The sequence below is a fragment of the Panthera uncia genome, chromosome D4 (genome assembly GCF_023721935.1).
Source record: "Panthera uncia isolate 11264 chromosome D4, Puncia_PCG_1.0, whole genome shotgun sequence".
Classification (NCBI taxonomy): Eukaryota; Metazoa; Chordata; class Mammalia; order Carnivora; family Felidae; genus Panthera; species Panthera uncia.
The window spans coordinates 18192793-18214149 of NC_064807.1; the positions used below are offsets into that span (position 1 = coordinate 18192793).

A 21357-nucleotide genomic window follows, 5' to 3' on the forward strand; every position below is an offset into this window, starting at 1 on the left:
CATTTTTTCTTTCTTCCTATATAGCTTCTAAATATTTCTCAAAAGGCAAGTCTAGTTGCAACAATTTCCTTCAATTTCTGTTTGTCTTAGAAAGTTTTTATTTTCTCTTCACTTTTGAAGGAGGATTTTATAGGGTACAGAATTCTAAGTTTGTGTTTTTTTTTCTCTTAACACTTTAAAATTTTCACTATACTTTTTTTGCTTCTATGGTTTCTAACAAAGCAGATGTAATTCTTACCTTTGCTCCTCTATATGTAAGGTATTTTTTTTTCTTTTATTTCCTTCAGGGTCTTTTCTTTATATTTGATTTTTTTTGTAGTGTGAAAACATGTAGGGGTAGTTTTTTCTCTTTTGCATTTATTCTGCTTTTCTCTGAGCTTTCTGGATCCACGGTTTAATGTTTGACATTAATTTGTAGAAATCATCATTCTTTTTAAAATATGTATTCTGTACCTTTTTCTTTTCCTTCTGGTATTCTTGTGCATATGGTACATCTTTTGTTGTCGCATAGTGCTTGGTTACTGTTTTATTTTAGTCTTTATTCTCTGATATCTGTGTTTTTATGGTTCTACTGTTGTTCAGGGATTAATTTCATCAGCTGTTTCTAGTCTCCTGGTAAGCCCATTTAAAGACATTCTTGTTACAGTGTTACTGATCTTTCATATTTATTTTAGGTTCTTAGGCTTTCCATCTCTCTGCTTATGTTGCTCATCTGTTCTTGCATGCTGTCTGCTTTATTCATTAGACCCCTTAACATATTAATTTTAATTTTCATTAAAAATTTTTTAAAAAATATTTATTTATTATTGAGAGACAGAGAGAGACAGTCCGTGAGCAGGGAAGGGGCAGAAAGAGAGGGAGACACAGACCTGAAGCAGGCTCCAGGCTCTGAGCTGTCAGCACAGAGCCTGACATGGGGCTCGAACTGACAAACTGAGAGATCATGACCTGAGCCGGAGTCGGATTAACCAACTGAGCCACCCAGCTGCCCCTATTTATTTTTATTTTAGAGAGAGAGAGTGCGTACGTGCATGCGAACTGGGTAGAGGGGCAGAGGGGGAGATACAATCCCAAGCAGCCTTCACACCCAGCAGGCTCTCAGCACCATGAGATCATGGTGGTGAGGTCACGTTCCTGAGCTGAAATCAAGAGTTGGATCCTCAACTGACTGAGCCACTCAGGTGCTTCTTAATTGTTGTTTTTGAATAGTTCTAGAATTCCTGCCTATCTGGTTCTGATGCTTGTACTGTCACTTCAAATTGTGTTTTTTGCTTTTTAGTATTATTATTTGTTCTTGATAGACATGATGTACGGGGTGAAAAATACAGTAAATAGATACATATAAACACTAATATATACACGTATATATTTATGTATATTTCTCAGTACCTCCCTTCTTACTGCCTTAGGTGGGATAGGATAGCTAGAGTTGGCTGGAACTGGGTATTTCCCTTGTTGCATATGGAACAGTAGACCCGACTGGAGTTGGGTATTTCCCTTCGCTGGGTCATTTGGCTCTGATAATACCTCATCAGGTGAGGCTCTGGGGAACTAGTTGCTCGATAGGGCGTGCCTTTTTGAGAACACAGTGCTCTGGATTTCTTTTCTGCTTCTGTTGCCTGAAGCACAAGGGGATTTTTCTCCAGTATTTATGTAGGAACCTGGTCTAATTCCTGGAGTTGTATCTTAAAATATTTTGGGCCCTCTCCTATGACTGAGTCCCCCTAGAGTTTTTAACCTCAGAATTGTCCACACTGAATCTCCAGCAGTTCGGGAGAATGAAACAGTTCACGTTTTCCAACCTTGGCCCTGGTGTACAGGGCAGTTTTCTTTCATGAGTCTGTGTTCTGTGTTCTGTGACTCCCCGTATTCACCTGTCTCTCCAGTCTGGGGGGCAGTGATTTGCGTTGTGTCATCCCTTCTCTTACATATCCGAGAAGACTTTGGTCAGCCTTTTACTTGTTACTATTGAGTGATAACTTTCAAACTCCTTTTATGGGGAACTTTAAACCCCTAACCCTTAAATAGCCTTTTTTATGTTGAAATCAACATGTGAGAAGAGTTGTTTGTGAATTAATTTATGTCATTTCAGATCGAATAGTTGTGTATTTTCTATGATATGAATGGAATGGAGTAGCAGGAAATCCTAATTGAAATTGTTTTCATTAATTTTAATTTTCAGTTTCTGAAATACCTTAAAACTGCACTGACAGCTAATTTTTGTCCTATCTTTATTCGTGTAGATTTGAAACCAAAATTGATTCATTTCATGTCACTGGCTTACCAGATAATTCAACAAAACCTCACCTCCTTTCTTCCTTGGATGATGCTACGTCACTCTTCCAAATTATATTTGAGATAAATCCGTTAGATGAAACTGCTGCTCAAAGGTGTATCATAGAAGCTGAACCTTTAGAAATGATATATGATGCAGTAAGCATTTTTAAATACCTAAGTTTTAATGCATTTCAGTTTACTTTGAGTTTGTACCTAATGTTAATGATGCTTACTTTACCAGAGAACGGTGAATAGTATAGTGGAATTTTTCAGACCTCCGAAAGAGGTAAATCTAGCACAGCTCACTTCAGCAACTTTGATTAAACTTGAAGAATTTCGTGACAAGACAGCAACAGGTAAGTGCCAGTATTAATGTTGTTATATTCAGCAGCAACATATTGTATACTAAACTTTTAGTCATGTTTAACTTACTTTAGTAAACTGTACCTTAAATTTATGCTTCTGGATTAGATACAGTTTTGTTTATTATTATTTTTTTTTTTTAAAGAAGAACGTTTTTAATTTTTTTTTTTTAATTTTTTTTAACGTTTATTTATTTTTGAGACAGAGAGAGACAGAGCATGAACGGGGGAGGGTCAGAGAGAGGGAGACACAGAATCCGAAACAGGCTCCAGGCTCCGAGCTGTCAGCACAGAGCCCGACGCGGGGCTTGATCTCACGATGACCTGAGCCGAAGTCGGCTGCTCAACTGACTGAGCCACCCAGGCGCCCCAGATACAGTTTTGTTTAAACTAATTAGTACTTTTATATTTAAAATCAAATATAACGATCATTTCTTACACTCACGTCAAACTTATTACCACACTCAAGTTAGTTCCAAATTTTGTTAGGATTTTTGCAATTCTGTTCTTGAGGGAATAAACCTGTCTTTTTCCTTTCAGATAAGGAATTCCAGATATTAATATATTGGCCTCAGAAAATAAGAATTCTTGTTTTATTCTTGTGGAGAGTTTTTATAAGATTGGGTGTTACTTCCTCCTTCAATATTTGGCCTAATTGAACAGTAAAACCATACAGGCTTGGAGGTTTCATTGTGGAAGATTTTAAGCTACGGATTCCATTTTTAAAATATATTTAAAAAATACATTTTTAGGGACACCTGGGTGGCTCAGTTGGTTAAGCATCTGTGTATTGCACCTCAGGTCAGGATCTCATGGTTTGTGAGTTTGAGCCCTGCATCGGATTCTGTGGTTACAGCTCAGAGTCTGGAGCCCGCTTTGGATTCTGTGTCTCCCTCTGACTCTGCCCCTACCCCATTCATGCTCTGTCTGTCTCAAAAACAAATAAACGTTAAAAAAGTTTTTTTTTTTTTTTAACTTAGAAAAGAGAAAGTTTAGTTAATATAGAATGCCTGTTTAATGAAACTTATTGGCTTCCAATGATGAGTGCTTTCCTTTTTACTTGCCCTGCATTAATTTGTGTGTTTAAAGTTTTCTCACAGTCCACATTCACTTGAGCAGTTAATAAAAGATATTAAATTTTTCTTCTTTCTAAAGTAATCTGGGCAGAGCGCCTGGGTGGCTTAGTAGTCAGTTAAGCATCTAACTTGATTTTTGACTCCGGTCATGATCTCAAGTTTGTGAGTTCGAGCCCTGCATCAGGCTCTGCACTAGCATTGCGGAGCCTCCTTGGGATTCTCTCTCTCCCTCTCTCTGCCCTTCCCCTTGCTTGCATGCACTCTCTCTGTCTCTCTCTCAAAAAATCAAACATTAAAAAAATAATCTGGCATTTTTTCATTTCAGTCTTCTAAGACCTCTGTAGTTGTCAGTGATTTCTAGGAAAGTGTTAATACTGATTAATGTCAGCAGCTGGGATGTGACTTTACCAAGTGTTCCCTTAAGTCAAAGTCTTACCGGTTAAGAGTTTTAAGTTGTCTTACTATATCGTGCTTTTCCAGGTTCAGTGTAATCTTTGAAGAGCCAGATGGATTAAAAAAAAACCACAGGAACAGAGCTATTTGGTTTTTCAATCACATATTTTCTTTACATAATTCAAAGAAGGCTGGTTTTGTTTTTGCTCCCATAATGTTACTTCTGTTCTGACTATAACTAAAAACTGCCTTTGAAACAATGAACTCCTCCTCTCTCTCCCCGCCCTCCAAATATACCAGGCATTTAATCTTTCTGACATTTCTATAGATTCTTAAAAGTTTTATATTTGTTTTTGGTAGTATCTTTCCTGTTGTCAATGTCTCCTCAAAATCTGAGATTATTGCATAGACTGCTTTTTAGCTATTTTTGACATTTTAATTCTTGGGTGAAATTCTCACTTGAGTGGTTTCCAGTTTTAATGTCAAAGTGTTAGCTTTAGAACCCCATTTTTGTTAAGTCTGGATTATATCTCTAATTGAAATCAATTCATTTAGTTCTGCCTGTCACAAAATATAACATGAAATTGTCATTTTTCTCCTACCCTTTCCTTTGTATTCGCTTTATCTTTGTTGGTAAAAATGAGATGTGCTAATATGATTCTCCTGTTTTTTCTTTCTCCTAAGAGAAAATATTTTAGCCAAGTAAAGTAAAAAATTCACTTCATGTTTTGATGAGACCTTCAAGAGCTGTCTAACTAGTTTAAGCATCATATCGTTAGGCTCCATTACCTCTCAGTTTTATGATTGCATTTTGAATACATTATTCACTTCTTTTTCACAGAGAGCTGGGCATTATGTTTTTCATATTAGTGCCTTCTCTGGTTTTTACTCATTTTCCCCATGATTTTCTCCATCTGAGTATGTTTTATATTCGATTGCAGATAATTAATTGCCTTAATTCTAGAAGCTGTAGGGTTTGCATTTACCCATCTACTGTTAAAATCTCACATGCCATTTATAGTTCAAATTCTGTGTATTAGTATAATACATACTCAGTAGAATTCATAAGCATAAGGTCAGACCTGTTTTCTGATTGATTCTTCCTAATTGTAGAAACCATTACTTGTTATTGTTAAATATGAATGCATTGTGTTGGAGACTTACCATATTCCTTCAGATTTGTAGACATTTTTTTCCTAAGATTTGTTTTCCTAAGCTTTTTTTACTTAGGAAAGAATTACCAAAATAGTAAATATCCACTGTATAAACTTCAGATGTTATAGAAATATTTTAGAAAGTGGAGGTCTTTAGTATATTACCATCGAAAGGTAACAGACTTTACAATTTGAAGTCTATTCTTCTAATTCTGTTTCCTTCTGTACACAAATAGTATTATTATGTAGAATAAATGCTAATCGTATGAAAAAGTGGGGTGCTACTATGTTCTTGAATTAAAAAAAATTCAGTAAGTTACTTTTAATATTTTTGCAGAAAGTTAAAATTTACTAATTTGGGAAGAGACTTACCTGTTAAGAGCTTTATATATTTTGGTTCTTCATTCATTCCCCCTTTCCATTTTCTGATTTTTTTTTTTCTATATTAGCCTCTATTATTATGTTCTTCCTATATAACCTGATTTGTTTCTTGTATTCTTCATTTTTTCTTAGGAGTGAAGGTTTTCAGATCTTTTCCTTTTTTGTCAAGTAGGGGGATCAGCTTACAGAACACACACATGTATGTAGTTAGTTACCCTTGTCAAATGTGGTTGTTCAGACAAATATGGTCATTTAGTAAAACCTTTCTTTTGACATGTAAGGCTTGCAGGGAGTATCTAGGGACTTGGATTTGTAGAATCAGGCATATATGAAACAGATTATATTGGATGAGGAAGTCTTAAAACAGAAATGGAAATGAGGGTAGAGAAATGCTTAACAGGAGATGGAGTATCTTGAATGCTAGATTGTCCCTTCTGGCTGCTTCTTGAGACTGTCATACCTGCCTCAGCAAACAAACCTCAGTAAAACCACGTTGTCTGTGTTTGAATACAGATCATTTGGGGGGAAAAAATTAACAACTGTGCTTTGAGTCAGTTCTGTACTTCAGTTCCAAGCTTATTAAATGTTTCATAGAACATAATTTTAAAAAATCTGTATGTACCCGGTTTTACTCAAATGGAGTTTGTGGGTCAAATACATTTATTTGAGGAATCAGTCCAATTTTGTACTCACTTATATTTAATCAGGAGTGAGTATACACACACATTGACTAACGAATATTTTTATTTTATATTAAAAATATTTTGCTCAAAGTATTTTAAAAATTAATACTAATTTCACATTATTTTCTGTTCAAATTTTCTGCAGGTCTACTGTATATTATTGAAACACAGAAAGTTCTTGATCTCAAAATTGATTTGAAGGCTTCATACGTTATTATCCCACAGGATGGAATTTTTAGCCCTACGTCAAATCTACTTATTTTGGATCTTGGTCATCTAAAGGTATATAGTAATACTTGTCTTCTATTATGACATTTAAGGTGTTTCCCTGTTTAAAATGTATTTTGTTTTAAAAGTTTGATTTGCTATATTGATTATTAAATTAGGTAGCTTCTAGGATTTGAAAATTCTTCCTTTCTAGTAAGTTACGTGAAGATTTATTTAATTAGGTAGTTTCCCTACATTTCTAATAGCAAAATTATCATTTGAAATCTGCAGGTGAGGAGTAAACCTAAAAATTACATTTATAGGGGCGTCTACGTGGCTTAGTCGGTTAAGTGTCCAACTTCAGCTCAGGTCATGATCTCACAGTTGGTGAGTTCGAGCCCCACGTTGGGCTCTGTGCCAACAGATCAGAGCCTGGAGCTGCTTCAGATTCTGTGTCTCCCTCTCTCTCTGCCCCTCCCCTGCTCACACTCTGTCTCTCTCTCTTTCTCAAAAATAAATAATAAAACATTTAAAAAAAATTAAAAAAATTATATTTACAGAATTTGAGAGTAGTGCTTTCCTTTTCAATTTAAATTTGCTACTTGACTGAAATATATCAGATGGGAGGGAGTTCTGGAAATAATCAAATACATCTTTATCCTTCTGAAACTTTTTGCATGTATAACTTTAGATATTAATGTTTTAATAGTTCTGTTAAATCTTAATTTGAGAGATGTTCTTCTTGCATTTACCTAAGTCATTTCCCTTTCCATCCAACTGTGTACATTTTTTTCCCACAGTTTTGAATAGAGAATATTTTGTGTGTGTGTGTGTTTCTAGATCTGCATTGTTCTCTATGATACCCATTGGCCACATGTGATTGTTTAGGATGAGTAAAATTAAGTAACATAAAAATTAGTTCTTTAGTCATATGAGTCACATTCAAGAATTAAAATAGTCACAAGTGACTTGTGTCTATTCTGTCAATACAGAGATAATAATGCCATCCTTGTAGAAAGTTCTCTTAGACCACATTACTCTAGATCATTAAATGTAGATTAAATAGCTGTAACAATTTAAACACTCATGAGGGATGGATGATATTGGCATGCTTTCTGGCTACCCAACAAATATATGCCTTTCCTTGATATTGTCCTTTATTCTATGTTTTTACTCTTGAGTTGTTAATTATGTACATGTTTACTGGATTTATATTTATAATAAGCTTTATACACTTAATTATTTATAGTTCACTTTAGTTATGGAATTGTTTCAAGGGTAGTGTGGTATAGTAGAACGAGCAACATCAAGAGTAAGGTGTCTAGTTTTGTGATCTTAGGCAATTTACTTAACCTACCTTTCAGAGATAATCAGTTTTGATAGTCTATGGCACATGAGCTATATAAAATAGAGGTGAAAATGTTAAGGTAAGTACACACACACACACACACACACATACATATGAATGTATAAGATCTTTATATATGGCAGTAGAGTGATCTTCAGAAGGTTAAGTGAAAAACGTATTGTGTATAGTACGTTAAGAAGGGGGTGGTACAAATATAACTTTGTTGGGGTCGTATAAATGGCCAAGTTGGGACTACAGTTCAGTTATTCTAATACTTAATTCTGGATTCTTCTTATAAAAGTATCTAAATATCTGTCATTGTGCCATAGAAACATTTTGTAGGCTACACATGTCTCAATTTGTTTTTAATAAAAAGGCTTCTTGTCAGAACTTAAAAAGTTTTAAATGTTTTATTCTCTAGGATTGGCTCAGTTTTCCTCTGTTAATATATGCAATTGAGAAATATAACTTAATGTGTAAAAATTTACTTTGTACCTGGTCTTTTTGTTAGACATGTCATAGATAAAGACATTTCTATTATGCTTTTATGTCAACTTACGAATCTTTTATTAAATTTTTATGTTATAGTCTTAAAGATAAAAAATTTATATTTTCATTTTGAAGTATTTTGCATCATCTAAACTATTAAAATCAACTTCAAGGTGACAAGTAAAAGTCGTTTGGAGTTACCAGATATGAAACAAGGTGGGGCCAGACTTGAAGAGATAATGCATAGAGCTTATGATTCCTTTGATGTTCAGCTTACAAGCATACAGCTGCTTTACAGCACAGTTGGTAAGTATATAATGCATTATTTAGTGATTCATTTGGCTACAATGATTAACTAGGTTTTTAGACAGTTTCTCTGAAGACCTTCATCCCAAATACATTAGAACATTTATATTTTCGATTTAGAAGTAATAGTAGTTGCGCCTGGGTGGCTCAGTCGGTTGCGTGTCCCACTCTTGATTTCCGTTCGGGTCAAGATCTCATGGTTTGGCAGTTCAAGCCCTGCATCCGACTCTGTACCGCTAGCACAGAGCCTGCTTGGAATTCTCTCTCTCCTCTCTCTCTGCCCCTCCCCTGCTTGCTCTCTCTCTCTCACTCACTCTCAAAATAAATAAACATCTAAAAAAAGGTTAAAAAGGTAATAGGGGGCACCTGAGTGGCTCAGTCAGTTGGGAAGCTGACTTCAGCTCAGGTCATGATCTCACAGCTCATGAGTTTGAGCCCCGTGTCAGGCTCTGTGCTCACAGCTCAGAGCCCGGAGCCTGCTTCAGATTCTGTGTCTCCCTGTTTCTCTGCCCCTCACCTGCTCACATTCTGTCTCTCTCTTTCAAACATAAACATTACAAAAAAAAATTTTTTTTAAAGTAATAGTAGATATTGCCTAGGACCAGTATCTCAGGTATCTGGTTTTTATCCCTCAAGAGACATTATTAAAGTCTGGAGACGTTTTGGTGGTCACTGCTGATGAGTAGGTGCGCTACTAGCATCTGGTGAGAGGAGGTCAGGGATGCTACTACTAAACATCATACTGTGTAGAGGAAAGGCCCCCCCGCCACACACACACACTTATTTGGCCCAGATGTCAGTAGTGCTGAGATGGAGAAATCCTTTGGACCAGGTTGGAAAACCTTGGCACATATTTAAAGTGTTTATTTTATACAGAGTAATCACAAGAGGCTGCTCGAGGCCAGAGGCAACCGATCTAGGGCCTCTGACCACCCAGGCCTTAAACAGCCAGATAGAGACTGAGGAGGGTCTTAGGAGGACTGAGGAGGGTATCCTAGGCATACCTTTACTCCGTTCACTCTGATGGACTAATCAGGAGTCTCTGATCCAGATCTAGTTTTAAGATAAAGTCAACAGCCAGAAATTCACTTGTAAAGAACCACTAAAGTAGATAGAGATCCAAGACTAATTTGAGCCCTCTTTCTACAGGGTCATACTGTTGATGATTCCATGGAGTGTTAGGTGTTAGTAAACATTTAGATAATTCAACAGAATTGGGTTGGTGGCTGTTCTAGAGATCTGTATATGTGTGTATATGGTCAAATTTTAATTATCTGAGCTAACTAATAAAAAAGGAAGCAATGAGAACCCAAAATAGTAGTTATTAGAAGTATTGATTTATATAGTATTGGTACATTTTAATTTTTTTTTTTTTTTAACTAAAACTGCTTTGAGATAATAAACTTGATTTCTGTTTTTGTCAGATTCCAGTTGGTGTAGAAGAAACCCAGAAGTGTAGTGGGTGGCAAATATAAATTGTTTATAGAAAATCCATAAATTTTTCTCAGGGAATAAATTACAGTATTTTGGTATGTTTGCTACATTTTTGTAATTTTTAAAGTCCATGCACCATACTTAATATTGACATGCTTTTTGAAAAAAAAATTTAAAGTATTCCATTGTTATCTGAAAATTACTGGAATTCCTTGGAATTGTTCTTGATGAGCACTAACTCTTCTTAAATAATCTTTTTTGAGCAAGATATTCTTGACATTGGGGCTACTTTAGGTGATTGTCATAAACTTTCATGGTAAATACTGAATCACATGCTTCTGAATATTTTCTGTGAATTGAGAAGTAAAGAAAATATTTATCTCAATACTGTTGGAATTTAAAAAATTGTAAGAGTTCATTTTGCCACCTTTCTTTACATCTAATAATTCATTGGCTTGTTTTTCCTTGACTGGGAACTTTATTGGACCTAAGGAATGATTAGGTTCAAATGAGGTAACGTAAATGAGGATGCATTGTCACATACATTTCATGTTAGGAGATGTGGATGTAAATTTCAGATTTTATCACACACTAGCCTTTGCCCATAAGTAAGTTAATAAATTCCTGTGAATCTGTTTTTTAAAATGGGATGATTAAATATCATTGTGAGAATTAAGTGAAAATTAAAACATTGCCTAGAATAGCTGTTAACAAATCTTGAATAACTGGTAGCTTTTATTGACAGAAAAGAGCTGTGCTTTTCTCTGCCTTTTTCATTATTGCCTTAGAGCCATGTTGTTTTTTGGGTAAAGTAGTCTGGTTGGTGTAGCAACTGTAAATGGATGCACAGATTTGATTAAACTATGTTGTTGGGTTTTTTTGTATTTTGTTTTTAATTTTAGAGCTCGCAAGCTGGGAAGAGGGGCAGAAGGAGGGAGGGAGGGGGAGGAGAGAGAGAGAAAGGGGCGGGGGAGGGAAGGGAATGTGAATCGCAAGCAGACTCCAAGCACGGAACCTGATGCAGGGCTCGATCCTATGACCCTAGGATCATGACCTGACCAAAAATCAAGAGTCACAGAGTCAACCAACTGAGCCATCTAGGTGCCCCTAAACTATATTGTTGGTTTTTAGCAAGTATTTTCTTCATATTGAAACAGAGTCTTGAAGTAGTAGAAGGAAAATGATGAAAGGGAAAAGAATCTACCTGTTGATTATATGTACTGGGGAGGTGGCTTTAAGATTGTCTGGATATAGGAAGAATTTCCCATATCATGCAGTGTATGACTACAAAGTATTCATAGTAATTTTAGGTTTAATGTGTTTTTCAAATTATACATGTGCTGAATAAACATGTACTGTTTTCCACAATTAGGTGATAATTGGAAAGAAGCTCGAAAACTTAATGTATCTACACAACATATTTTGATACCTATGCACTTCAATGTGGAACTTGCTAAGGCCATGGTTTTTATGGATATAAGGATGCCCAAGTATGTATTGTCTGTTTTATGTGATTGTAGATTTTCTTAGAAATTCCTTAGCTAAGGAGATACCGTATTTCATTGTTGTTGGGCTTTTTTGGTGGTAAAATGTACATAACATAAATTTTACCTTTTCTAAGTGTATAATTCAGTGGCATTAAGTACATTCACATTGTTGGGTGACCACCATCACCATCCATCTCCAGAACTTTGTCATTTTCCCACACTGCAATTCAGTACTTGTCAAACAATAACGCCCCACTCCGCCATACCCCATCCCATGGCAATCACCATTATATGTTACGTCTCGATAAACTGGCTACTCTGGGTAACTTATATAAATGGAATCATGCAGTATTTGCCCTTTTTTGGCTGAGTTATTGCACATAGCATAGCGTCTTCAAGGTTGATCCATGTTGTAGCATATGTCAGAATTTCATTTAAGGCTGAAAAATACTCTGTTGTGCATGTATACATATCACATTTATTGGTTCGTCTGTCAATGGACATTTGGGTCATTGTAATGAAGTTTGGCTCTGGTAACAATACTGTTACATTCACAATGCTGTGAAGATTGATAGAGAACTATTTAAGTCCTTGCTGTAATTTTTTTTTGTGTATATATCCACAAGTAGAATTGCTGGATCATATGATAATTCTGTTTTTAATTTTTTGAGGAACTGGCCTATGTTTTCCATAGCAGCTATACCATTTTATCTTTCCACCAGCAGTACACAAGGATTCCAATTTCCCCACCTCTTCAGCACTTTTCTTATTTTAAAAATTGTCCTCTGTAGTAGGTATGAAGTAGTATCTAATTATAGTTTTGAGTTGCATTTCTCTAATCATTACTGATTAGGTAATTTTCAGGTATTTCTGGGCAGTTTATACATTTCATTGGAGAAATGTTTATTCAAGTCCTTTGCCCATCTATAATTGGGATTTGTTTTGTTTTTTAAATGCATTCTGTATACTAACTCCTTACTGGAAAGATGATTTGCAAATATTTTCTTTCGTTTTGTGGATTGGCTTGCCTTACGTATCACTCTTTTAAGAGTGTCTTTGCTCAAAAGTTGTAAATATAAAGTCCAATTTTTTTCTAAATTTAAATCCAAGTTAACATATAGTGTAATAATGATTTCAGGAATAGAATTCAGTGATTTATCACTTACATATAACACCCAATGCTAATCCTAACAAGTGTCCTCCTTAATGCCCCTCACCCTTTTATCACTACCCCCCCCCCCCACCACTCAACACCCTACCAGCAACTTTCAGTTTATTTTTTGTATTTAAAGTCTTATGATTTATCTCCCTCGCTGTTTTTATATTATTTTTGCATCCCTTCCCCTGTGTTCATCTGTTTTGTATCTTAAATTCCACATATGAGTGAAATCATTTGTCTTTCTCTTGACTGACTTATTTTGCTTAGCATGATACACTCTAGTTCCATCCATGTTGTTGCAAATGGTAAGATTTCATTCTTTTTGATTGCCAAGTAATACTCCATTGTGTATGTATACCACATCTTTATCCATTCATCAGTCAATGGACATTTGGGCTCTTTCCATACTTTGGCTGTTGTCGAAAGCACTGCTATAAACGTTGGGGTGCATGTGCCCCTTTGAATCAGTACTCCTGTATACTTTGGGTAAATACCTACTAGGGCAGTTGCTGGGTCGTAGGGTAATTCTGTTTTTTTAAAAGTTTTGTGAGAAACCTCCATACCATTTTCCAGAGTGGCTGTGCCAGTTTGCATTCCCACCAGCAGTGCAAAGAGGTTCCTCTTTCTTGGCATCCTCTCCAGCATCTATTGTTTCCTGAGTTGTTAATTTCACCCATTCTGACAGGTGTGAGGTGGGATCTCATTGTGGTTTTGATTTGTATTTCCCTGATGATGAGTGATGTTGAGCATTTTTTCATGTGTTGGTTAGCCATCTGGATGTCTTCTTTGGAAAAGTGTCTATTGATGTCTTTTACCCATTTCTTCACTGGATTACTTATTTTTTGGGTGTCGAGTTTGTAAGTTCTTAATAGGTCTTAGATACTAATCCCTTATCTGATGTGTCATTTGCAAATATCTTCTCCCATTCTGTTCATTGCCTTTTAGTTTTGCTGATTGTTTCCTTAGTCCTGCAGAAACTTTTTATCTTGATGAGGTCCCAATAGTTCATTTTTGCTTTTGTTTCCCTTGCCTCTGGAGACATGGCAAGTAAGAAGTTGCTGTGGCTGAGGTAAAAAGGTTGTTGCCTGTTTTCTTCTCTAAGATTTTGAGGGCTTCCTGTCTTACATTTAGGTCTTACATGCATTTTGAGTTTATTTTTGTGTATGGTGTAAGAAAGTGGTCCAGGTTCATTCTTCTCTATGTCACTGTTCGCTTTTCCCAACACCATTTGCTGATGAGACTATCTTTTTTCTATTGGATATTCTTTCCTGCTTTGTCAAAGATTAGTTGGCCATATGTCTTGGGGTGCATTGCTGGGTTCTCTCTTCTTTTCCAATGATCTGTGTGCCTGTTCTTGTGTCAGTACCGTACTGTCTCGATGACTACTGCTTTGTAATATAGCTTGAAGTCCGGAATTAATGATGCCTCCAGCTTTGGTTTTCTTTTTCAGGATTGCTTTGGTTTTCTTTTTCAGGATTGCTTTGGTTATTCAGGGTCTTTTCTGGTTCCATGTAAGTCTTAGGGTTTTTTTTTTAAGTTCTGTGAAGAATGCTGGTGTTACCTTGATAGGGATTGCATTGAATATGTAGATTGCTTCGGGTAGTACCGATTCGATAAGGTCCCATTTATCTGTTGCCTGTGCTTTTGGTGTTATGTCCAAGAAATTAGTGTGAAATTCAACATCATGAAACTTCTGTATATTTTCTATAAATATTTTATACTTGAAGCTTTCATGTGTAGGTCTTTGATGCACTTGGAGTTTTTTGGCTATGGTATAAGGTATAGACCCAGCTTCTTTCTTTTGCATATCTGATTTGTCCAGTACCATTTATTGAAAAGACTGATCTTTTTCCATTGAATAGTCTTTGTTGAAAAACATTTGAGGGGTGCCTGAGTGGCTCAGTCAGTTAGGCCTCTGACTTTGGCTCAGGTCATGATCTTAACAGTTTGTGAGTTCGAGCTCCACGTCAGGCTCTTTGCTGACAGCTCAGAGCCTGGAGCCTGCTTCGGATTCTGTGTCTCCCTGTCTCTTTGCGCCTTCCTTGCTCGTGCGCGCGCTCTCTCTCTCTCAAAACTAAATACACGTTAAAAAAATTAAAAAAGAAAAATAACCATTTGATGATATATATGAGGATTTATTTCTGGGCTTTCCATTCTATTTCCTTTGTATTTCTGTCTTTATGCCAGAGCCACACTGTTGTGATTACTGTTAGCTTTGTGGTAAGTTTTGAAATCAGGAGTATGAATCATCCAGCTTTGTTCTAGATTATTTTGGCTAATTTAGGCTCCTTTGAGATTCCATATGAATTATAGGGTGGATTTTCTGTTGTTATAAAAGATGTCATTTTGATTTTGATATGGATTGCATTGAATGTGTAGCTGCTTTGAGTAATGACATCTTAAGATATTAAATCTTCCAGTCCATGAACATGAGATGTCTTTCCATTTCTTTGTGTCTTCTATAATTTCTTTCAGCATTTTGGTAGTTGTCAGTGTTTGTCTTTTTCTTCCTTGGTTGTTTATTCTTTTTTGATGGTGTCTAAATGGAATTTTCTTAATATCTTTTTTGGATTATATTTATTGTTACTCTATAGCAATTGATTTTTCTGAGTTGATTTTAATATTCTGCAACTTTGCTGAATTCGTTTATTTCTAACTTTGTGCATGCATGTAACTATTAGGATTTTCTACATGTTCGTTTTTATAATTTTTTTTTAATGTTTATTTTTGACAGAGACAGAGCATGAGTGGGGGAGGGGCAGAGAGAGAGGGAGACACAGAATCCGAAGCAGGCTCTGAGCTGTCAGCACAGAGCCTGACACGGGGCTTGAACTCACAGACTGCAAGATCATGACCTGAGCCAAAGTTGGACGCTCAACTGACTGAGCCACCCAGACGCCCCTACATGTTTATTTTTGAACAAAGGCAGTTTTACTCTTTGTTTTCAATTTGGGTGCTTTTTATTTCTTTGTCTTGACTAATTACTCTGGCTAAAATTTCCAGTACTATGTTGAGAAGAAGTGATTTAAGTGGACATCCTTTATCCTGAGCAAAGAGGAAAAGCTTTTGGTCTTTTACCACTGAGTATGTTAGCTATGAGTTTTTTCATATATGACCTTTATTATATTGAAGTAGTTTTTTCTCTTTTTCTTCTATTCCTTATTTGTTTGATGTTTGTATCATGGAAGTGTGTGGAATTTTTTCAAATACTTTTTTTATTTTTTCCTTTATTTTATTAATGTGGTGTATTACAATGATATATTTTCATATGTTGAACCATCCACGCACCCTAGAAATAAAACCTGAGTCATGCTGTATAATCCTCTTAATGTACTGTTGAGTTTTGTTTGCTAGAATTTTGTTGAGGATTTTTGCATCAGTGGTCATAAGGGATATTGGTCTATAGTTTTACTCTGTCTTTGTCTGGATTTGGTATCAGAAAAAGGCTGGCCTAAAAATGAGCTTGGAAGTGTCCCTTTCTCTTTAATTTTTGGAAGAGTTTGAGAAAAATTTGTATTAATTCTTTTAAGTGTTTGCTAGAATTCACTAGTGAAATCTTCTGATCGTGGACATTTCATTATTGGGAGAGTTTTGATTACTGATTGATTCAGTCTCCATACTAGTTATAGCTCTCTTTAGGTTTTGTATTTCTTCACAATTTAGGGTTTTGGGGTTTCTGATTTCTTATATTTATTATTTACATGGGATATTTTTTCTGTTCTTTCACTTCTAAGCTAGTGGTGCTCTTGGATCTAAACTGAGTCTCTGGCAGACAGTTGGATCCCATTTTTTAAATCCATTCTTTAAATTTAGATCTTGGATTGAGAAGCTTAAACCATGTACATTTAAAGTAAATATTGATGGGGAAGGACTTTGTCATTTTGAGATTTGCTTCCCATATATTCTACAACTTTTTTGTTGCTTATTTCCTTTCTTACTGACTTCATTTTCATTTAGTTGACTTTTTTGTTGTGACATGGTTTGATTCCCTTCTGTTTTCCATGTGTGCATATTGTATAGATACTTTATTATTTGTTATTATGGAGATTACATATAGCATCACAAGGTTATAACAATCCATTTAAAATTGATACCAACTTAACTTCGATTGTATACAAAAACTCTACTTGTTCACTGCTCTACCCCTCCCATTTTATGTTACTGATGTCGCGTATTACGTCTTTATATATTGTGTACTTATTAACGTAGATTTATAATTATTTTTATGCATTTGTCTTAAATCCCATAGAAAATAAAGAGTGGAGTTGTAATCAGATTATAAGTGATACTTGATTTTACATTTATCATATAAATACCTTGATCTTTAATGAGATCTTTATATTTTACTGTTAGCTGAAACTTTGGGCCCAGGATCCTAAGTAGAGAAGTCTGTTGAACTCGACTGGACTGGTTAGCTGATTTAGTCCTCAATAGTTTCAGACTGTAACCAGTCCTTTCACCTGTCTTTCCGCCAGTACTTTTTCCTCTTCCTTGCAAACCTCAGGCGGATCATCTATTTTATAATTTAACTAAAGACACATCTAAAGCCTACCAAACAGTCCCAGGGGAATTGTTACAAGGGAGGCAACAAGAGAATGCTCTTAAAGTAGTGCCCAGGCTTTGTGTCTGAAAGGAAGTATGGGGGAAAGAGGTAAGTAGTGATAGCCTGGCTTTTTCCTACTGCTGTGGACATGACTGCTATTACTTACCTGCTCCTGTCGTGTGAAAGAGAGACCCATACTCTTCTTTGTTGCTTTTTAAAATATAATGACTCTGTCTGCTAGCAAACATTGTGTAGCGTACTGAATCTTGTTCTCTTTGACTTCTGCTAGGAAATCAAACTACAGTCTGAGAGTCTTAAGGCAGAGGGATGTCAATAATTGGCTTAAGAAAGACAGAAGGAACAAAAGCCATTCTATACATTGTGGATTTTTCTAATCCAACACTAGGTGTAGTCTGATATTAGATACGAGGCTTAGGTTCTCTAGTTCTTGCCCAGATGTCCCACAGCCTATTTATTGTTTAATATATCTTGTAAAGTTTGTCAGTATGTGGTAAAAAAGAAAGATGTATGTGATTTTCTGTTGTAAACATGAGTTTGAATTGATTCCTTTTTAGCTTAGTTGAAATATTTTTTTTTTTAAGTATGGTTGAATCTAGAAAGTTAGGGAGTACCAGGAAAAAGAAGTTGATATTATGCTGAGGAACTTGCGTTGGGTTGCTCTATCAGTATATGATCAGGAAGAATTAATGTCCTGTAATGCAGGGAATATGTAGAGCATAGAAACAATCGAAATAACCGATTAAAACCTATATCTGGGGCACCTGAGCAGCTCAGTCGGTTAAGTTTTAGATTGAGTTTTGGCTCAGGTCATGATCTCAGGGTTCATGAGATCGAGCCCCATGTTGGGCTCCATGCTCAGTGCTGGATCCTGCTTGGGATTCTCTCTCCCCCCCTCTCTCTGCCCCTCCTCCCACTCATGCGGGCACATGCGTTGTCTCTCCTAAAAATAAATAAACTTAAAGAAAAAAGATAGATAAAGGAAATGCAAGATCATGAGAGATCAGTCGCATGTAACAGTTGCAAATTGTTTCTGTAAAGGCAAAGATAGTAAATATTTTAGGCTTGAATTCCATATTGTTAGTCATAACTATTCACCTCTGCTGTTTTAGGGTGAACATGGCCGTAAACCATACGTAATGAATGGGCACGGGTGTGTTCCAGTCAGTAATACTTAATTTATCAAAATAAGCAGCAGGCTGAGTTAACCCCTGGCCATCTTTTACCAGTTTCCAGTCCAGTGCATTGTAGTCAAACATGACCAGTACAAGGGAAAAGATACTGGGAAGGTCATTTGAACGAGTATTCTAATGATACTAAAATTGCTATAGGTTAGGATCAGAGAAGGACAGCTACAATAATAAGAGGCAGAAACTAAATGATTTAGAAAGAACAAATCTGAGAAGCGTTTGATTTTAATTTAGTAAGCTGGAGCAGTCTGAAGTGAATATGCTAAAACCCTGGAACTGTAAAAGTATTAGGCAGCATCCTTTGAAATTTGATCTTAAAACATTTAAGGCAAATAAAAAGGAAGTCCTCTACTATTTAGTACATAGTATTTTGGTGCCCCCATTTTCAGCTTGTACACCTGGTATATATAAAGAAATTGAAAAGTTGAGTTATAATAATGAGACAGATTTATAATGGTTACCTAAGTTAAACTAGAATATATGGAACTAATTACAAATATTTCAGCTATTAAAGTAAAAGAAAGCTTCTAATTTTCTCAGGAAATGCAGATATGTTTTTAAACTGATAACCTTAGCAGCCATGCGTATGAATTGAAAAAGTTAAGTTTTAGAAAAGAAAGAGGGATAAAAATGGTGAATAAAAACTTACTCTCGTTTTGATAAGTCTCATTTTATTTTTTTAATTTTTTTTTAAATGTTTATTTTTGAGAGAGAGACCGAGCATGAGTGGGGGAGGGGCAGAGAGAAAGGGAGACACAGAATCCAAAGCAGGCTCCAGGCTCCGAGGTGTCAGCACAGAGTCCGACGCGGGGCTCGAGCTCATGAACTGTGAGACCATGACCTGAGCCGAAGTCGGACACTCAGCCGACTGAGCCACCCAGGCGCCCCTGATATGTCTCATTTTAAACTATTATTATTTTAGAGACTTTATTTAGAATGGTTTTAGAGTCACGGAAAAAATTGTTGCCGTTGACACACAAGGTTACATTAGTTTCAGGTGTACAGCATAGCGATTTGACAACTCTAAATGTGCTATGCTCACCAGAAGTATAGCTACTTTCTGTCACCATACAAGAGTATTACAATACCATTTGACTCTATTCCTTGTGCTATACGTATACTTTTATCCCCATGACTTAGTCATTCCAGAACTGGAAGCCTATACATCCCGCTCCCCTTCACCCATTTTGCCCATCCCTAACCCTCTCCCCCTGGCAGCCATCACTTTATTCTCTGTATTTGTGTGTCTGTTTTTTTGTTTTTTAGATTCTACGTGTAACTGAAATTGTATGGTATTTATCTTTGACTTATTTCACTTAGTGTTATGCCCTTAGTCCTCCCATGTTGCAAATGGCAAGATCTCATTCTTTTTTTTATGGTGGAGTAATATTCCATTGTATATATATCTTCTTTATCCATTTATCTATTGATGGACCTTCCGGATGCTTCTATCGGCTATTATAAATAATACCACAATAAACATAAAGGTGGATGTATTTTTTTCAAATTAGTGTTTTCATTCTCTTTGGGTAAATAACCACCAGTAGAACTACTGTGTTTCTGTTTTTAATTTTTTGAGGAAACTTCATACTGTTTTCCATAATGGCTGTCTAAATTTACATTCCTGCCAACGTTGCATGAAAATTTCTTTTTCTCCAGATCCTCAGCAACACTTGTTATTTGTCTTTTTTATGCTAGTTGTTCTGGCAGGTGTCAGATGATATTGTGGTTTTGATTTGCATTTCCCTCAGGATTAGTGATGAGCATATTTTTATATGTCTGTTGGCTGTCTGTATGTCTTCACTGGAAAAATATTCGGGTCCTGTGCCCGTTTTTTAAATCAGATTTTTTGGGTTTTTTGGTTTTAAGTTGTAGAAATTCTTTATATCTTTTGGATATTAACCTTTTATTGGATATATTATTTGTAAATATCTTCTCCCGTTCAGTAGGTTGTCTTTCCATTTTGTTGATGGTTTCCTTTGCTGTGCAGAAGCTTTTTATTTTGATGTAGTCCCAGTAGTTTAGTTATGCTTTTATTTCACTTGCTTGAGGAGAAATGTCTAGAAAAATGTTGCTAAGGCTGATGTCCAAGAGATTATGGTCTATTTTGTCTTTTAGGATTTTAAGGTTTTAGGTTTCAAGGAGTTGAAACTTACATCCCCACAAAAACCTGCACACAGATGTTTGTAGCAACTGTATTCATAATTTTACATAAAGTTTATACACTTAAATTTTATATTTCAATTGTATAGCCCAAACTTATAAGCAACCAAGATGTCACTTAGTAGGTCAGAGATAAACTGTGCCATATGAAACACTGAAATAGTGTTCAGTGCTAAAAGGAAATAAGCTATCAAGTTGTGAAAAGACATGGAGGAACCTTAAATGCATATTACAAAGTGAAAGATGCCAATCTGAAAGGGCTACATAATGTGTAGTTTTAACTAGATGGCATTGTGGAAAAGGCAAAAATAGGGACACAGTGAAAAGAAAAGCGCTTGCTGGGACTTGAAGCTGACAGGGGAGGGATGAATAGTCGAAGGACAAAGGATTTTAGGGCAGTGAAGATACTCTAGATGATATACTCTAAATGATATGATTGATACATGTCATTATGTATTTGACCAAACCCACAGAATGTACAGCACCAAGAGTGAACAGTAATGTAAACTGTGGACTTTGGTGACTCTGATTTGTCTGTGTAGTTTCATTAGTTTCAACAAACATACACCATTCTGGTTGGGAATGTTGTTAATGAAGGAGGCAAGGCATGGGTACATGTAAGAGGTATATAAAACATCTCGGTATCTCCTATCAGTTTTTCTGTGACCCTTAATTTGCAAATCACAT

The 21357-nt window shown here is 35.8% G+C and overlaps 1 protein-coding gene across 9 annotated transcripts in view; it reads left to right on the forward strand.

Annotated features, from left to right (window-relative positions):
* VPS13A (vacuolar protein sorting 13 homolog A) overlaps positions 1-21357 on the forward strand; it is a 257663-nt gene that overhangs the window by 56803 nt on the left and 179503 nt on the right. For 8 of the 9 annotated variants that reach the window (XR_007458693.1, XM_049633783.1, XM_049633762.1 and 5 more), the window contains 5 exons: positions 2244-2433; positions 2519-2633; positions 6472-6608; positions 8544-8676; positions 11483-11600. Coding sequence is in view for 8 of the 9 variants with exons in the window: in XM_049633783.1 (XP_049489740.1) it covers positions 2244-2433; positions 2519-2633; positions 6472-6608; positions 8544-8676; positions 11483-11600 (693 nt within the window). In the remaining variant the exon portion in view is untranslated. The remainder of the gene's footprint in view (positions 1-2243; positions 2434-2518; positions 2634-6471; positions 6609-8543; positions 8677-11482; positions 11601-21357) is intronic. The other variant, XM_049633775.1, reaches the window with a different exon arrangement.